Source organism: Diabrotica virgifera, chromosome 1, assembly GCF_917563875.1.
Source record: "Diabrotica virgifera virgifera chromosome 1, PGI_DIABVI_V3a".
Lineage (NCBI taxonomy): Eukaryota > Metazoa > Arthropoda > Insecta > Coleoptera > Chrysomelidae > Diabrotica > Diabrotica virgifera.
In genome coordinates this window covers 256014504-256034120 of record NC_065443.1, presented here as the reverse complement: position 1 = coordinate 256034120, position 19617 = coordinate 256014504, and the positions used below count along the sequence as shown (strand labels likewise).

Sequence of the window (19617 nt, the reverse complement as noted above, 5' to 3'; positions counted from 1 at the left end):
AACAAATCAGTGTTCTGAATTTTTACAACACAATACTGAAGTATAAAATAATATAATACAATACGGGACGGAATAACAAATGAGCTATTAAAATATTGCGGAATAATGATGACATACCAATTATAGGTATTAGTACAGCTGAAAAACAAGAACCAAAACAAAACAGATCAAGAAAACAAAATTATAGAGGAATAAATATATTAAAAGGGCACGAAAACACAATAGTCCAAGTAATGAAGCTTAAAATAGGACAAAACTTCGCAATTTTTACAGAATGGATCGATTTGCTTGAAAATTTGAGAGTAAGTAGTGGATAGTCCAAGGATCAAAATCTATATGATGTCGAAAGGCGCTTTTACCATGGAGGTGGCTGCCACCCCATCTCGCGGGTGGAAATTTTTTATTATATTTTAATTGCAAAAGTTGGTAAAAACGTTCATTCAAAGCAAAAAACGTTTTATGCATTTTTTTGATAAAACTGATAGTTTTCGATTTATTCGCTATCGAAAGTGTTAGTTTTATATCGAAAAAATCAATGTTTAATTAATAGGTCTGGATCTCGCGTATGAAAAAAAAGTTGATTAATAGCAAGCTGGAAATTTGTTAATAGCTTAAGGGTGTCTAGTCGGATAAACTTTGATATATGGGAACACTGGACCAGAGGCAGTTTTAATTGTGGAACAGGTTAAAAATTTGGAACGGTCAGACCACGAAAATGGCACATTTATTTTGTCCGATAGAACAGCCTTAAACTCTCCGAACAGAGATTAAACTCTCATGCTAAAATCAGACCGCTATTTATCACCTGTCATAATTCCTGTCATTTGACATATTCTACATGTTTCACTCATTAAAACGCCCATTTGGTAATAAATAGCAGTCTGATTTCTGCATGAGAGTATAATCTCTGTTCGGAGAGTTTAAGTCTGTTCTGTCGGACAAAATAAATGTGCCGTTTTCGTGGTCTGACCGTACCAAATTTTTAACCTGTTTCAGTGTTCCCATATATCAAAGTTTATCCGACTAGACACCCTTAAGCTATTAACAAATCTTCAGCTTGCTATTAGTCAACTTCTTTTTCATACGCGGGATCCAGACCTATAAGTTTTCTGCTAATAACTCCAAAAGTTTTCGTTTTATCAAAACAAATTTACTTAACAAAAATGCGCCCTTTGAAAAAATAAACAAAACCGTTTTTTTTAAATTTTCTTTAAGACCAATAGTAATCGAGCTATACTTTATTATATGTTGGCTCTTCTTCGTCAAATGCTAAATATTGTAGTTTCAAAGTCAAAAGACGGAAAACAATGCATTTTTCGAGGACAACTAGTTCAAACTAGTTTAACCTTCGGATGACCAAGCGGGGGAAATTGTGACCCCAGCGTATGTTTTTCTTTAATAAATTCAAATGTATTTTCAATTTTTAACTCATTATTTTTTTATTTGACTTTAATATCATTCCAGATATCCTCGTATTTTGAAATAAAAAAAATTCCCTATATTTTACGAATAAAAAATATATTCTGAAGTTGACGTTTAGTAAAATACCGTCTATTATGTGTAATTCCAAGTAGTTTTACGCTAATGACGTCGACTTTGCAAAGTAACAAGACAATTACTCAACATACACACTACACATGACACTAATACTCATGTTGTGACTGGCTGAATGACATAAAGTCCATGCCAAAAAAAATTAAAAAAAAACTTCTTTTTTTGTTAATTGTCATTTTTGACATTTTTGACCTGGGGTCATTTTCCCCCCTTGGTCATCCGTCTAACAAAAAAAGGTTGGTCATCGGAAGGTTAAAGTATTTAAAAATATCTATCTCCAGAAATTAAAAAAGTCTCTGGCTCAAAAATTAAGTGACTTATAATGAAAAGAATGTGAGTCGCTATTTTTTTTTCAGTGAAAAAGTGATCGAAAGCAACCCCTAATCACCACCCTAATTAAAATTAGTCATTGACCTTATTTGGCCTTTTTTATTTACGTATTATTAATAGGCTCTAAAAGTTTGACCGGCTTAGAATGGTTAGTTTTAAAAAAAAATAGAGTTAAAAGCGAATAACGAATTTTTGTAGTTTAAAAAAATGGCCTTTTCTCCAGAATAGTAAGATTAGCATCAGATATACGAAAAAATTTGTTAATATGAAATTGTAGCTCATTTAATTTTCAAGAACCTTGTTTGCAAAAATTTTTTTTACGGCAAAAATTGAGAACTATTGACAATTAAAGCTTGTGATAACATGCAAAACCCTTCTTTACCAACCCTTTCAAAATCACCTCTTTTTGCGACTGACGATTTTAACAAGATTTAATATTAATAGGCTTATAGATCTTCTAAAACCCGAAGAAATTCTTTTTTACCAAACTTTCTAAGATAAAAAATAAAAAAGTTAGGGTTAAAAAATCAATATATTTTTTGGAAAAAAAGGAGAAATCCAATTGGAATCATAATAATGTGAGTTAGCGGTGTTTTTAGTCATTGGTCTTATTCATTCGTGTTTATTTATGTAAGTATTATTAATATATTCTAGAAGTTTGACTTCCTTAAAATGATGAGTTTTTAAAAATCTGAAGTTAAAAGCGAATAACGAATTTGTGTAGATCGGTAAAAAATGCCATTTTCTTCAGAATAGAAAGATTAGCATCAGAGATACGAAAAGAAAACATGTTTCAATATAAAATTGTAGGTTAATTAATTCCCAACAACTTGGTTTGTACACTTTTTTCTACGGCAAAAATTGAGTGAATCGTAAATGGGTATATCGAAAACTATTAATGTTGTCAAAAAAATGTACAGAATATTTTTTGCTTAGAATGAATGTTTCTATCTACTTTTGCGGTCAAAATATAATAAAAAAATTCCACCCCCAAGATAGGGTGGCAACCACCCCCATGGTAAAAAAGTCTTTTGGCATCGTGTAAATTATGATCCTTGGAGTATTCACTACGTATTCTCAAATTTTCAAGCAAATCGATCCATTCTGTAAAAATTGCGCGGTGAAAAGCTTCGGTTCCTGGCCTACAACCGATAGGCGTTTCTTTATTTGATTGACTTAAAAAAGCCTTCGACAGACTAAAGCCGGCCACACACGATACTGCGGCCTCGTTTAATTTTGTTGAATAGGGCTTTTCATCGATTGTAATTTGTTTCAAGCTTCTGTCATGTGTCACATAATATTAATATATCTACGCCATAGGTCTTTGGTTTGTATCATTGGTATATGCCAATAACGTATGACGTAGATATATTAATATTATGTGACACATGACGGAAGCTCGAAACCAATGACTGAATAAAAAGTCATATTAGACTAATCGACAAAAATTTTTATCGTGTGTGACCGTGCATCCAACAAAATCGTTAAAATTTTACCACAGAGAAACTGCTTTCTACGCTGCATTACTGCAGAATTGATATCATCGACGATTTTCTCGACCGACACCGCAGTATCGTGAATGGCCGGCTTAAGACTGAAGAACGTTATTCACGTTTTATATAATACACTAATTTCATTAGATATCACCAAAACAACAAAATGTAGACGAGAATAGATCGAAAACTGACAGAGGCAATGGACACAGGTAGATCGAAAAATGACAGGCAAAGGGAGACTCTTTAAGCTGGTTACTTTTTAGTCTCATAATGGATAAAATAATTAAAACCGTGAATATAGGTAAATATTATTAGATGGGTAAACAATAAATCACTTCGCCATACTAACAGCAGGGAATTAGAACGAGTTAAAAAAACTGGTCCAAAATTCAACATACCCGGTAATATAACCCGTATGCGCGCCAATGGCGAATATACAATTCTTAATTGCATGTCAAAAAAGGCACAATATTTATCTCTTAAAACCTACCAAATTTAATTTGCATATTATCTCAACCGCTTCTAGAGCAATCAATAAATTGTCAGTTTGTAAGAAAAAATTCAACATCCCGTATCTTGGAAACGAAGAATTTGCGGACATACACTAAGCATCCAAATTAATGCACCACCTTAAAAATGGGACATTTTTGATGTCTCGTATTTCCTAAACCTGTTGTCCGATTTTACTGATTTGTATAGTATATTATAGTTTTATTCTTCAAGAATATCGATGTAATAATATTATTGCTAAACAGGTAAGTGTCATTGTATACCGGGTGTAAAAATGGTACTGTGTTTTTTCCTCAAAGTTTGGAACACCCAGTGGAATATTGTAGCGTATATAAAATATTGAAATTAATACTCAACTGTAGCCTTAGGCATTCTTAATATTTTTCTTTTTGATTCAATCGCTTATGTGGGATAAGAAAAAAGTTGGGTATTTTAACAACTAGCCATGTTATTTATTAATACAGGGTGTATCTAAATAAGTGTGACAAACTTTAAGGGGCAATTGTGCATATAAAAATAATGACCGTTTCCTTGATAAACATATGTCCACAAATGCTTCGTTTCCGAGATACGGGATGTTGAATTTTTCTTACAAACTGACGATTTATTTAATGCCTCTTAATGCCTTTAATGCTATTTAATACCGGTAGAAATATGCAAATGAAATTTGATACGTTGTAAGAGGTAGTTATTGCGCATTTTTTGTCATACAACTAAGAATGTTATTTTCACCATTGGCGTGCATAAGGGATGTCTCTAAAATATTTATACCCGTGTGAACGCCAATGGTGAATATAAAATTCTTAATTGTATGTCAAAAAATGCGCAATAACTACCTCCTAAAACCTAAAAAAATTCGTTTGCATATCTCAACCAGTTTTAGAGCAATAAATACATCGTCAGTTTGTAAGAAAAAATTCAACATCCCTTATCTCGGAAACAAAGCATTTGCGGACATATGTTTATAAAGCAAACGGTCATTATTTTTCATGCACAATTACCCCTTAAAATTTGTAGCACTTGTTAAGAAACACCCTGTATTAATGATTAACATTTTTAGTTGTTAAAGTACCTAACTTTTTTATTATATAAGCAAATGTGTTAAAAAGCAAAATGTTAAGAAAGTCTAAGGCTACAGTTGAGTTTTAATTTCAATATTTTATATACGCTAGAATATTCCACAGGGTGTTCTAAGCTTCGAGGAAAAAACACACTATTATTTTTACACCCGGTATACAATAACACTTACCTCTTTAACAATAATATTATTACGTCGATATTCTTGAATAATAAAGCTATAAAATACTAAACAAATTACTCAAATCGGACAACATGGGTCTGGATCCCGCGTATGAAAAAAAAGTTGATTAATAGCAAGCTGAAAATTTGTTAATAGCTTAAGGGTGTCTAGTCGGATAAACTTTGATATATGGGAACACTGGAACAGGGGCAGTTTTAACTGTGGAACAGGTTAAAAATTTGGAACGGTCAGACCACGAAAACGGCACATTTATTTTGTCCAACAGAATAAACTTAAACTCTCCGAACAGAGATTAAACTCTTATGCAAAAATCAGACTGGTATTTGTCACCTGTCACAATTCCTGTCATTTGAAATATTCTGCATGTTCCACTCATTAAGACGCACATTTGGTGATAAATAACAGTCTGATTTTTGCATGAGAATTTAATCTCTGTTCGGAGAGTTTAAGTATCGGACAAAATAAATGAGCCCTTTTCGTGGTCTGACCGTTCCAAATTTTTAACCTGTTCCACAATAATTAAAACTGTCCCTGTTCCAGTGTTCCCATCTATCAATGTTTATCCGACTAGACACCCTTAAGCTATTAACAAATTTTCAGCTTGCTATTAATCACCTTTTTTTTCATACGCGGGATCCAGGTTTAGGCAATAAAGGACATCAAAAACGTCCCAATTTTAAGATGGTGCTTTAATTTTAATGCTTAGTGTATGTTTATAAAGCAAACGTTCATTATTTTTTATTCATGCAGGATTACCCCTTAAAGTGTGTCGTACTTATTTAGAAACACCCTGTATTGATGAAGGACGTGAATAAAGTATCTAATTTTTTATTATTCCACATAAGCGAGTGAATAAAAAACAGAATATTAAGAAATCCTAAGGCTATAGTTGGTTTTTAATTTCAGTATTTTATAAATGGTATAATATTTCACAGGGTGGGGTGAACTTTGAGAAAAAACACAGTTTGATTGGTACATCTGGTATAAAATGACAATTTACCTGTCTATTATCAATATTATTATGGCCATGTTGTTAAAGAATAAGGCTATAACATATTAAAAAATCACGTAAATCGGACAAAAGTTTTAGGAAATTCGAGACATCAAAAATGACCCGTGTTGTGGAGTGACCATTTTTCTTTCCCGTCTAGGTATATAGAAAAGAACAACTTTGATGCTAAAATGAACGAAAATACAAATCCCATTCCACTTAAGAGAAGAGTTCTAAGAGGTGACATAATATCGCGAAAGCTGTTTAATCTAGTCCTAGAAGACGTCTTCAAAGCTACAAATTGGTCAATATTATAGCACCAACGTTAATGGAAATAAGTTAAACTACCTCAGATTCGATGACAACATCGTGATTATAGCGAGTACATTGAAGTGGGGGGGGGGGGTATGGTTTGAAATCAACATATCAAGCACATTTTTGTGAATTTTTTTCGAAGCTATGGTAGAATTATTTTTTTTTAAATTAAGTGAACATATTAAGTACAATTCAAAGAATATTTAAAAAAAATTCAATCCAAAATATTCAAAAATAAGCCATTGGTGACAAATTTTGGCAGGCAGCTAAAAAAATGGATTTGGCGGTGGACATCAGAACTCATCACTGGATTATACGAAACAAAAAATTCAAAAAGATTTAATTAGCTTATGAGTTTTACGAGGTAACATAGTCGAGAATTTTTAATTTTAATGATTTTTGAATTTTTGGTATCACTCAGAAATCAAAAATACGAAGTTTTTGATAAACATTTTGTGAAAACCAACAGATTTAATAGTGTTGAACAAAAATAAGCACAAAACGAAAAATATCTCGACGTTGTTACCTCGCGAAATGTCTAAAGAAAATCTATACAAAATTTCAGGTAGATCGGTCAAGTAGTTTTTGTCAAAAATGCGTTTAAAGTTTTGACAACTGCATCTTCATCTTCCTCTTTTTCTGCCAAATCGTAAAGTGATGAACATTGGAATATGTTTTTTGAATTCCGGAGTAATCTACAAAAGAGAAGGCGAACAGTTGTTGAACGTTTCTCACTACGCTCAAGCGTGCTGGCGCGAAGCCGCGGCAAAGCGGGTCGAATTTAGGGATATACAACACTCTGTATCTCGGGTAATTTTACTCCGATCAATTTGAAATTTTTAGAGAGTATTCTTGAAAGTATGCACTTTTATCTGAAATAATAATAAAAAATATTTCAAACCATACCCCTCCCCCCTTAAGGAACTAAAAATTATGGTGGATAAATTCTCAGACAGATGAGAGCCTAAAAATGAATATGACGAAAACAAAAACAATGACAAGCCTAGACGATCCCAGAATTATAAATTGCAATAATGTAGAACAAGTCGAAGAATATAAATATCATAAAACGAAGCAAACCGACTTACCAATATCATGTTGAAAATTGTGAAATCTCTCATGCAAGATGACCTCTTCCACGGGTATCCTCTGCTCCGAGTATTCTTCTACTTCACGATCCCATTCTCCCACAACTGCAGTCCATAAAGCTGCTAGTGGTAGGTTAAAAAGGTCACTAAAATAAATAAAACGTAGTTACATTAAAAATGAATAACCATTTTCAATTTCGTTGCAACACGAAACTACAACCGCATCATTGTTCCAGTTCAATCAGAGAGCGCAGCAAGCATCTCTACCGGTTTCGAAACTTATTAGTCTCTCATCAGGAGGCACATATGCTGCTCTCTCTGACCCAACTAGGACAAACACCGGCGTGCAATCACGCATTGCAACGAACGAAATGGCAGGGATGCCCTAGTGGCAACTGCTAGCAAAATACTGAGTTTTCAATCTAATAGCACATGAATCAACACCAAAAAAAGTGTTGTTCCACATCCTACCAGACTGAATGGGAATCTTCTATGGTAACACCTCCAAGGCTTCTACAATTTGCAAGCCATAACGGATGCTGACACTAAGGAAGATAAATTAGTGCATATTGAAAAGAACATAGAGCAAATAAAAGCAGTATTTAAAGAAAAAATCATAAAAACACTTTCAAAACGCGAAGACGGAAAAATAAATCTTCTCTCATTCATTTAGGCTAAGGCCACACGGGCGATAATTTACGGCGCCTTAAGAACAGTAAACCTGACGAGGCATTGGTTGACTAACTCCTATTTCATCTATAGACCAGGGCGCATCTGTAAAAATATTAGTACATTTGGACGTTGAGAGGTGACTCAAATTTTTTTGCAGAAATTGCTTTAAAATAAATCAAATAATAATACTTGAGTTATCCTCCCTCTCAAAAAGGGCCGGAACATTGTTTAATAAATCAAAATGTCAAAAAATTAAGGAAAAATTCGATACTTTTCTTGGTTTCTTGATTATAACTTTAAAAGTATTCATTTATGAGAAAAGTTTTACTGACATAAAAGTTGCCTAATTAAATTTCCTATAATACAGAATCGGTTAAAAACTTAAAAAATAGTCACCCTTGTTGCAAAATAGCAATAATTGTGAAAAAACATACAAAAGCAAGTATTCGCATTTTACGTTTTTCAACCATTTGTGCTACACTTAGGACCTTCATATTTCACCCTGAAAAATTTTATGATACAGTAAAACAATACTGTAAATATCATTAAGATCGGTTTAATAGATTTTGCAAAATAAATTTTGCAATCCAGCTTTCGTAAAAAAATTCATTTCTTCAAAATATTATAGGACTGAAAATAAAGCAGATAGCAAGTTGAAAATTTTTTTGCTTATAGAAGTGTACTGTAGCTTTCATTTGAAATTTTGCAAAATTAAAATCGATTACACCACGGCGTCAGGAATTTTTTTAAATAAACATTAATTATTGGTGCTACGCGCAGGACAGCGGATAGTTAGCTCTGATTGGGCATTCCAATGACCTTTGATAATGATTGATACATTTTAATTTTTATTACATTTCGATATAAATAAATAAATTTGTTTATTGCAAAATAAAAACATATACTCTATCCTCTGAAATAACACTTTTATTAGCAAAAAATTTCTTTGTTCATATATTTTAACTTAAATAATAAAAGTTTATTATTTTTAAACATATGCAATTGTTTAAACAATATTTCACAAACAATAATAAAACTAGTTTGATTTTTGTGGAATTAAAATATTAAGATATAACAAAATATAGATTAAGAAAATAATATATTAGATAAAGATTGGAAGAAATTTTGGTGGAAATCATTGTGTGAATCGAACACCGCTGTCCTGCGCGTAGCATCAAAAATTATTGTTTATTTTAAAAAATTTCTGACGCCGTGGTAATAAACTGACTTTAATTTTGAAAATTGAAAATGAAAGGTACAGTACACTTCTATAAAAAAAAATTCAACTTGCTATCTGCTTTATTTTCAGTCCTGTAACATTTTGTGCCCACCCATAGTTAACTCAAGATATTACTTATATTTTCAAAAATATCGGTAGAACCAAATTAACATTCGATAAAGGACCGTCTGTTTAACAATTAATAATTGTTTACAAATTTTGGAACACGTAATAATTATGTTACAAGGAAATACGCATTAGGTGTACATTTTTTATTCACCCTTGGGCATTTAAGGGCTAAGAGAGCTTTGAGACTTTTAAGTATTTAGGCTCAATCACAAGCCGAAGTTGTGCTTGTATGAAATATACAGAAAAGAAAAAAGTACAGAGAAAACAAGCCACGGAAGCACTCCATTGAGTAATGTGGTACAACACTCTAACCATAGAAAACAAAAAAAGGATCTTTCAGAGCATAGCGCTGAATATTAGCCTATATGGAACGAAAGTATGGCCAATGAGAACAAAAGTAGGAAATATAATAAGAACAGTTAAACTGGACTTGATGAGAAGGTGTCAACAAATCACCAGAAAGGATAGAATAAGAACAGATGAAATATGGAGCAGAGTGGAAGTAGAATGGTTAATTACAAAAAAGTTGGAAAACCTAGCGATGGTACTGGCATGAAAAAGATATGCAAGAGCGCAGAATACTGGACTAGGACCCGCCGCGCCGGGAAGAAGACGGAGAGGAAGAACTGCTCTAAGCTGGAAAATGTACATAGAAGATGCTATAATAGAACAGATAGAGACCTCGAGGAAGGTGACTGGAATAAGTGCTGTCAGTGACGGTTTAAGGCATCATGGGGCCATAGACGGCCATAAGAAGTAGGCCATTTTATAGCGACCATTTAGTTAAAACAAATTTACAGATATTTATGTTGAATTGGGAAGTAGTTACTGCAAAAATAGATTACGACAATATAAACAAGATCATTTTTCATTTTTTACTTCTATTACTTTTGCTAAAGATTTAAGTACAATATCTGCATATGATAAATTTATAGTTGTATCTTCTAATGTTTATTAGCAGCACTAAAACGTTCTAAAAATTTAGACAACATAATGGTTAAAAGAGCTATTTGATACTTATTCATTTTCCTAAATAAAATTTATACTGCTCTAGCAGCATCAAATCTAGCTGACCATCTAGTATACTAGTCTTTTAACCGACATTTCGTAACAACTTGTCCTTCCATTTTCTCACGGTTTTTGCTCCGAATCAAAGAACCGCTTGGTTTGACATAAAATTTGGCATACACATAGGTAACATGTCAAAGAAAAAAAGTGATTTTGTGCCGATGTGTGCTTTTGCACTGGGGATGAGTTTCAGCCCTTCTCGGGGGTGAAAAATATACGTTCAAAATAAATCCGGAAATGGATAAACTGATTCATTCTAAGTAAATTTTGTTCTATATAGTTTTTTTCACTAAGTTAATACTTTTCGAGTTATTTTCGAGTAAATATGTTCATTTTTTAACCAAAAAGTAACATATTTTTAGACGGTTTTTCGCAAATAACTCAAAAATGACGTATTTTATCGAAAAAATATTCTTAGGAAAAATATAGCACATACAAAAGTAAAAAAATGGTGCATGTATGAAGTATGTAGACCCAGTATAAGCAGTGCTGGAGCTTATGAAAAGTAGATTCTTATTCGTCAAATTTAAAATCGAGTATTTCAACGTGAAATAACCCAAAAATGAAGCACTTTTCGACGAAAAATCATCAAAACTTTTTTAAGTGTTAAAAAAGCTTAATTTTTGTTTTTTTTCTAGTATCAAAATTAAGTAAGCTAAGCTCCAAATAATATTGATCTCTTTTTTGCCAAAAAAAATCTTAAAAATCACCCACTAGTTTGCAGCATACCACATGAAAATAATTATTACCGCTTTATAATTTACCTACTTTACTTATTTACCAAAAGATTGGGATTTAAAGTAAAACAATTCTTTTGAAATTAAAAAAAAAAGTCTTTTTTTCAAAATAACTTAAAAATTATTAGTGGAACCAAAAATCTTAGTGTTGTTCTGAAGCTATTTCCTTGTGGCATTTTTATGATTAATTATTTATATGGGAAATAAGCCACAATTAAAATGAAAAAAATAATTTTATTAATAAAATTATTTTTTTCATTTTAATTGTGGCTAATTTTATTAATAAAATTATTTTTTTCATTTTAATTGTGGCTTATTTCCCATATAAATAATTAATCACAAAAATCTTAGAGTAAAAAAATATAGGTTTTCCTTTTTTGAATATTTTAGATTTGTGTTTTTTTAAGATAAAAATTGGTTAAAATATGGCTGTTAAAATTTGCATACACTCGTGACTAGTGCCCTAACAACACAAAACATTCCAGGAATGTACTATCAAAGTTCTATTAATGTTTGAATGTACTGGACATTCAAGGAACATTCGGTGAATATCTGATTAAGTTATTCGTGGAATGTTACCACAAGACATTCTATGAACATACTACCAATCTGCGCGTGTAGGTATATGTATTTAGGCAATCCAAACCACGTGACTTCTGGTTCTGGTTGGCATGGCATACAGGTTACAGAGGTTATGTTTGTAATATCATTTAATTTCATCATTTCATTGTTTATCGTCATATTTTGGATTCATTTGGATTTTGCGGTATTTTGTGAACTTTATAAACTTTACCACATTGCAAAGTGATTATTTAAGGAAATTATTATTGGAGACACCAGATGTTTGGAGAAAGGTAGGGCAAACAATTTTTATCAATGTTCATTTTTCTCTGATATTTATCAATATTGATGAATTTTGCAAGCAATAACATTATTTCTTTTATTGTTTTAGATATTTATTGAAGCTGAAAATAATTGGGGATTTAGATCCATATACAATTCAGTTAGAATTGGATTTTACCATAAAGTGCATTCCACCAAATTACTATTATAGATATTATAGATGAAAGCATACAAAAGCCTTCAGGCACATAAATATTTTACAGCTGGATTTGTTTTTAAAGTTGGAAGTCACAGGCAACAACTTCGTAAGTACCTACAAGAATATTGAGGGAATCCAGCTCCTGGATACTACTGGGCAAACTAGAAGATTGAAGAGGACAAAGCCTTTTGAACTAGTTTGAGTGATAGTGAAAAGCAGAGCATAATGCTTGTGTGCATGTGTATGTTAGAATAGTGCGGTTAGAAAAGCAGAGCATAGTGCTTGTGTGCCTGTTAGATTAGATAAGAGACGCTATGGGTAAGCTCTTCATTTTAAGGAACAGTAGTAATTTAGGTTAAATTAAAATTGCTCATTGGTCAGAGTTATGACCAGATTGTAATTCTAATGAACAATTCAATACAATGAATCGTCATCGTAGTGATGATTATGGAAAAAAATATATGACAAGATTTTGTGCAATAAAAATGTTTATATTTATCAAGGATGTATTATTTGGTATGGCTACATATACAGTCGGAAAAATGAAAGAATACCCATGAGTGAACATATAAAACACGCTGTATTTTCCTGTCACCGTGTCACAAAGAAAATTGTCCAGTGCAAGTAACAATAATTATTACATGTACTTGTGCTGACCAGTTTTTTGCGTGACACGGTGACAGGAAAATACGGCGTGTTTTATATGTTCGTTCATGGGTATTCTTTCATTTTCCTACTGTACTTCTGGTATATCGTCGGTGATGTGACAATACCTCCTATCTGCTTTTTCATGAATTTTGTAGGAGATGAAAAACTTGTTTGGGCCACCTCATGTTTTCATATATTTTTTGATTTGTTTTGTAGTAAATTCAACTATTTACTACAAAACAAGTCAAAACTTACGTATGAAAACAGGAGGTGACCGTAAAAAATGTTTTTCGTCTCCTGCAAAACTCATGAAAAAACATATAGGAAGTATTGTCACATCACTGACGATATATTTCAGAGAATGTCTAAAAAATATACTTTGAATGTCCTAACAACATTCATGGAATGTTTCAACAAGACATTCAGTATAAACAGTATACTGTGAATGTTCAAACAACATTCGTAGACATTCATGGAATGTTCCAACAAGACATTCAAGGAATGTTTAAAATGCTGACACAGCACTTTCCTGGGACTTTCCAGGGACGTTCGTGTGCTTTTGGGACATTCCAGGAATGTTTTCAATTTCCTGTGTGTACCTTGCAGGAACATTCCTGGAATGTTTTGTGTTATTAGGGTGAATTGTTCAAGTCTTTTCTACTGCATCCCTTTCATAAATAAGCACTTTATACCGATAAAATACAAAATTAAAGCAACTTGTGAAGCTCTAACGATTAATTTCATTTGAGATCCTAATTAGAGGGTGATTTTCACCAGTTTTTTTACCCAAAAAAGGGATCAACTTTATTTTGAGCGTATATTGATTATTTTTGATGCTACAAACTTTTCTAAAAACAAAAATAAAGCTTTTTATAAACACTTTAAAGAAGATATGATGAGTTTTTCCTGAAAAGTGCTTTATTTTTTGATTATTTTAAGATGAAATATTCGATTTGGAATTTGACGACTAAGAACCTACTTTTCATTAGCTACACCTCTGCTTCTACTGTGTCTACAAACCTCACACATACACCATTTTCTCACGTTTTATAAACTATATTTTTGCTAAGAATATTTTTTTCTAAAACCGTATTTTTTTTTTAATGAACATATTCATTCGAAATATCTCGAAAAGTATCGACCTGGTGAAAAAACTCTATAGAACAAAATTTGCTTAGAATTAATCAGTTTATCCACTTCCCTACGTATTTTGACCGTATATTTTTTCAAGCCCGAGAAGGGGCGGACTCAACCTAAGAGCAAAAGCACACATCAGCACAATATCACTTTTTTTTCTTTGACGTGTTAGCTATGTGTATGCCTAATAACATCTCAATTCAAGCTTTTCTTTAAAATCCAAAGGTTCTTTAAAATCCGGAGGTTTTGCAATATTTTACGATTAAGAACGAATAGTTCTTGAACCATTACAAAATAATTAACAGCTCCTAAGCAAAATTTGCAAAATTGATTACCAAATTGAGGGAATGATTAAAATATGGAGTATAAAATGCCATTGGAGGTAACTGCTTAATGTTGGCTTAAAGTCAGTTGTATTTTCCTGGATTATTTGACAAAAGACAAATAAAAAACTGAGTTTGATTGGGAATCATAAATTAACTATTCTCTTTTTCCTTTGTCTCCGTTATCCCTATTTTATTTATTTAATATTTTATATTCTTTCCTATATAACTACTTAAATAATTCAATGTCAATGCATTTGAGCGGGACGCGGGACCCATCAAATGCACGGGCCCTAGGCGGCCGCCTAGTCCGCATAATGGTTAATCCGGCGCTGAGTACTGTGGAGGACGAAAACGGCGAAATCATAATGGGAAAAAGTCGAAGAATATGAATAAGAAAAAGATTATTTAAGTATGTGGTTAGTTTAGAAAAACCCAATAATACGATTGTGACAATTTTTGTTTCTAATTAATGGCGACAACTGAAGGTATTTTCATATTCCTTCTTCTTCTTCTTCAGGTGCCATCTCCGCTACGGAGGTTGGCAATCATCATAGCTATTTTAATTTTTGAGGCAGTAGCTCTAAATAGTTATTTCGAGCTGCATCCAAACCACTCTCTCAGGTTCTTCAACCATGAAATTCGTCTTCTTCCGATGCTTCTTCTGCCATCTATCTTTCCCTGCATTATGAGTCGTAGGATACCATACTTCTCGCCCTCTCTTCATATTCCTACCACTTTTTAATCCAGGCAGAGTTATCATTATATTATTTTTATACCTTCGTTTATTGAAAAATCTTATAATTATAAAAACGACGATACTTTTAAATGAAAAACAAAAACAATAAGAGAAAAACGATAAGCAATTATTTACTCAAGTAATTCCTTCGAAGGAATTCGTTGTTTCATTCGAGAAACCATTTAATAGTTAACTACATCTGCAACAAAAATGAAAGTAAAAACCATTTAGTAATGTCTAATTTCGATCGTGATCTAGGTCGTTGTACACAAAGAGCATTTCCTTATAGTCGGAGATCAAGGTCATTGCGAATGGTACTTCACATTCACGTACACCACGAGTACCATCTTTGGTAACGACACATCGATTATAGAAGAAATAGCAACGAAAGTAAGATTGAAGTCATAGACGTACGGTTGAACTTGTATAATAATATCACTCATTATTTGTTAAACGTTTTAGTAAATGTCGAAAGAAAATCAGCATGGTGAAAATATGAGGGACATAATGGGATAAGACTAATAGATAAAAATCGATCTGTTTTGAAATTTTTCTCCAAAATCGTCCATTTAAGAGAAAATTACTTTATTCCATAATTTAGCCCCTCTCTGCATAATATGGAGAAGTAATACAATTATCAATTTTCATTGTCTTGTTCTATCTAGTATTTTTAGGAGAACAAACATGCTCCAAATATTTCTTTCAGCCACGTATAAATTGTTGCCTTTTCTATTCCTTCTTGTTTAAACATCATTATTTATAAGCGATGTTGGACTAGTTCAAGAATCATATAATTACACAGGACTTGTTAAAGCACTACCAAAGAGCTTATGTAACTATCTTTATCAATGGAATCTTTATTAGCCTTCTTCTAAGAAGGTTTAAAACCTTCTTTTTTATAAACACGACCATGTCTGTTTTGTCAATATGCCTCGAGTAAGTTGTCATTCCATTGTTTTCGTGGTCTTACAAGTGATCCTCTTCCTGTTAAAAACAGTCTCTCGCCGTATTTACTACTTCATTTTTTGTCATTCGGCTTATGAGGTCGTTCTATTCTACTCTTCTGTTTCTTACCCAGTTCTTAATGTTATCCACCTTGCTTCTTTGTCATATATCTGTACTTCTAGCTCTGCTCCATAGTATATTGTCATCAATTGAGGGGCCAGACGTAAAAGGGTTTAAGTGCAGTTTTGATAGTTCTGAGATAATCAGCTTCAAAGTTGTTTGAGTTTTATAAATTCTAGGGGTCATTAAACTAAAATATGTCTAGTGTACAATGTACTATAAAATGATAGAAATAAGGGTATATTATTACTCTTACCATATCCTTCCTTTTTTTCAATTATTAAAAAAATGTAGTTCAGTCGGTACCTGGTGCTGATAAAAGTTACTGGTAAAACGGTTCAAGTGCAGATGTTATTACTAATCAGTTTTGTCACAGCTGTTATCCGCAGTGTAACTACAACTAGTACGTTGCATAATACTTAATTAGTCTTCAAAATTGGTCACAAATCAAATATTTATTTACTTGAAATTAATCCTGTATTAACATGTATTTACAAATTACAGAATAATAAAAATAGTTTTGTGGTAAAATGGTTTAAGCGCACTTAAACCCGTTTATTACTATTTGTTTTTACAGAATACTAAAAATAGTTTTGTGGTGAAACGGTTCAAGCGCACGGGTAAACCTATTTACTGCCAAAGCAAACTGCAATTGTTTTCAGTGAACTAAATGTAGTGGTGATAGATGGCGACTCTAGGGCGAAATATGCTTAAATCGTTTTACCATGCTTAAATCGTTTTACCACCAAGTTCTAATACCATTTAAGTATGCGAATCTGTACTTAGAGTAAAATTTTAAAAAAGTGCACTTAAACCCTTTTACTTCTAACCCCCTCAATTATTCGAAGGGTTTTCATCTCCGCTGTTTCTACCATACTTTTTGTCTTCTCTGTGTCTGGGGCCAGACGTAAAAGGGTTTAAGCCCAGTTTTGATATTTCTGAGATAATCAGCTTCAAGGTTGTTTGAGTTTTATAAATTCTAGGGGTCATTAAACTAAAATATGTCTAGTGTACAATGTACTATAAAATGATAGAAATAAGGGTATATTATTACTCTTACCATATATCCTTCCTTTTTTTCAATTATTAAAAAATGTAGTTGAGTCGGTACATGGTGCTGCTAAATGTTACTGGTAAAACGGTTCAAGTGCAGATGTTATTACTAATCAGTTTTGTCACAGCTGTTATCCGCAGTGTAACTACAACTAGCACGTTGCATAATACTTAATTAGTCTTCAAAATTGGTCACAAATCAAATATTTATTTACTTGAAATTAATCCTGTATTAACATGTATTTACACATTACAGAATAATAAAAATAGTTTTGTGGTAAAATGGTTTAAGCGCACTTAAACCCGTTTATTAATATTTGTTTTTACAGAATACTAAAAATAGTTTTGTGGTAAAACGGTTCAAGCGCACGGGTAAACCTATTTACTGCCAAAGCAAACTGCAATTGTTTTCAGTGAACTAAATGTAATGGCGATAGATGGCGACTGTAGGGCGAAATATGCTTAAATCGTTTTACCATGCTTAAATCGTTTTACCACCAAGTCCTAATACCATTTAAGTATGCGAATCTGTACTTAGAGTAAAATTTAAAAAAAGTGCACTTAAACCCTTTTACTTCTAACCCCCTCAATTATTCGAAGGGTTTTGATCTCCGCTGTTTCTACCATACTTTTTGTCTTCTCTGTGTCAGGTTGTGCTTCTGCCGTATATGTCATTATTGGTCTGATGGCCCTTTTGTAAATTCTGCCTTTCATTTCTTTTTCGATATTTTTATTCCTCCACATTGTTTCATTCAGGCAACTTGCTGTTCCGTTTCTAGAAATTCATAATAGGGGGGGGGGGGCATATTTACCTCAAATATTATATTGTCCAGATTTAGCCATACGACTCATGGTAGGGGAGCAACGTATGCTAAATTTGCAGTCACTCGAGCGTTATGAGGACCTATTGGGCTGTGAAGAGTAGGTCTTAAAACCAAAAAAAAGTTAAGCAAAGTTTTTCATTTTAGTGGGGACTTTCCATTTTTATTTTTATTTTCCATTTCCAACAATCGTTTTTTAATGTTATAGCGCCGTCTATCCATAATTCGAAAAAATGTCTGGAATAAAATTTCTTATTTTTACTTAAGAAATCCATATCTGCAATAAAAAATGGGGGCTCTCATTTAAGATTTTATAGTAACCCCCCACCCCACCTCCATGGGAGTCGTGTTTGTGCCATTCGATAGATTTTTCAAAAATATTGAATAAGTGTATTTTTCACTTTTTCGATCTGATGTTCATTTCGCGAAATATCGCGGGATTCGTATTTAAAATATTAAATTTACCCCCCACCCCTCTCCGTGGGAATTCGTGTTTGTTATCACTCGATAAATTTTTGAAAAAGATTGAGCACATATTTTTTATCTTTTCGATCTGTCATTCATTTCGCGAAATATTCGCTTTTATCTTGTGAAACTTTGGGACTCACCCATTTCCTTACGCCCCGCTCAAATCGTCAGATTTTTGAAATATACACTTTTTTGCATGTACTTAACTTACCTCATCTTAATCTGACGATTTCGAGTTGTTCTAAGGATAGATTTTTTTTCAGCCCCCCTTAACGAACTCCCCTGCATTAAGAGCCAATATATGGTAGAGGTACATTTTCAGGGTACAATATTTACATGGGTTTCTCCCATGTAATAATCTGACGTGCTCGAGTAACTGCAAAAATCCCCGCTTGGGTTCCCCTCTAAGGATAAAATACACTATATAATCCCAGATATCCACGGTATCAAAAGGATTGATAGACATCGATTGAAAGACAATCACGAATATTAATCTCACTGGTCGTTCTTTACCGCAGAGATTAACCTTTCTACCATTAATGGGTAGGTACGCCTGGATTATCTAGTAAAATACAAATTTTTATATCTTTATTATTTCGCAAATTTGAAACGTGACTTTTCATGAGATAAGGTTTATACCCAGTGTAATGTATTTGAATTTTAAAATATCATTTTGGTTATTCTTTGAATTGAGAACAATATTTCCGTTGTTTATGGTTCCACCGGTACCCAAACAAATGCGCCTGTAGATTATTTTTCAGAGAAGGGTGTTTTATTAGATTTAATGGCTTCTTTTAATTCTTTGGAAGCGGTTGTCGTGTAATTGTTGTACTGATGGCTTATAATTTAGAGTTAACAGAAAAAAAAAATAATTAATAATAAAAAAATACTTATAGACTAAATACAATAGGTGGGTCCATGGACCCGTTGACCCTCCCCTGTATCCGCGCC

The 19617-nt window shown here is 32.5% G+C and overlaps 1 protein-coding gene across 1 annotated transcript in view; it reads right to left on the bottom strand.

Annotated features, from left to right (window-relative positions):
* Positions 1–19617, bottom strand: part of LOC114329502 (chymotrypsin-like elastase family member 2A) — a 137891-nt gene that overhangs the window by 24237 nt on the left and 94037 nt on the right. Inside the window, exon 4 of the mRNA XM_028278633.2 lies at positions 7546–7691. Coding sequence (XP_028134434.1) covers positions 7546–7691 — 146 coding nt within the window. The remainder of the gene's footprint in view (positions 1–7545; positions 7692–19617) is intronic.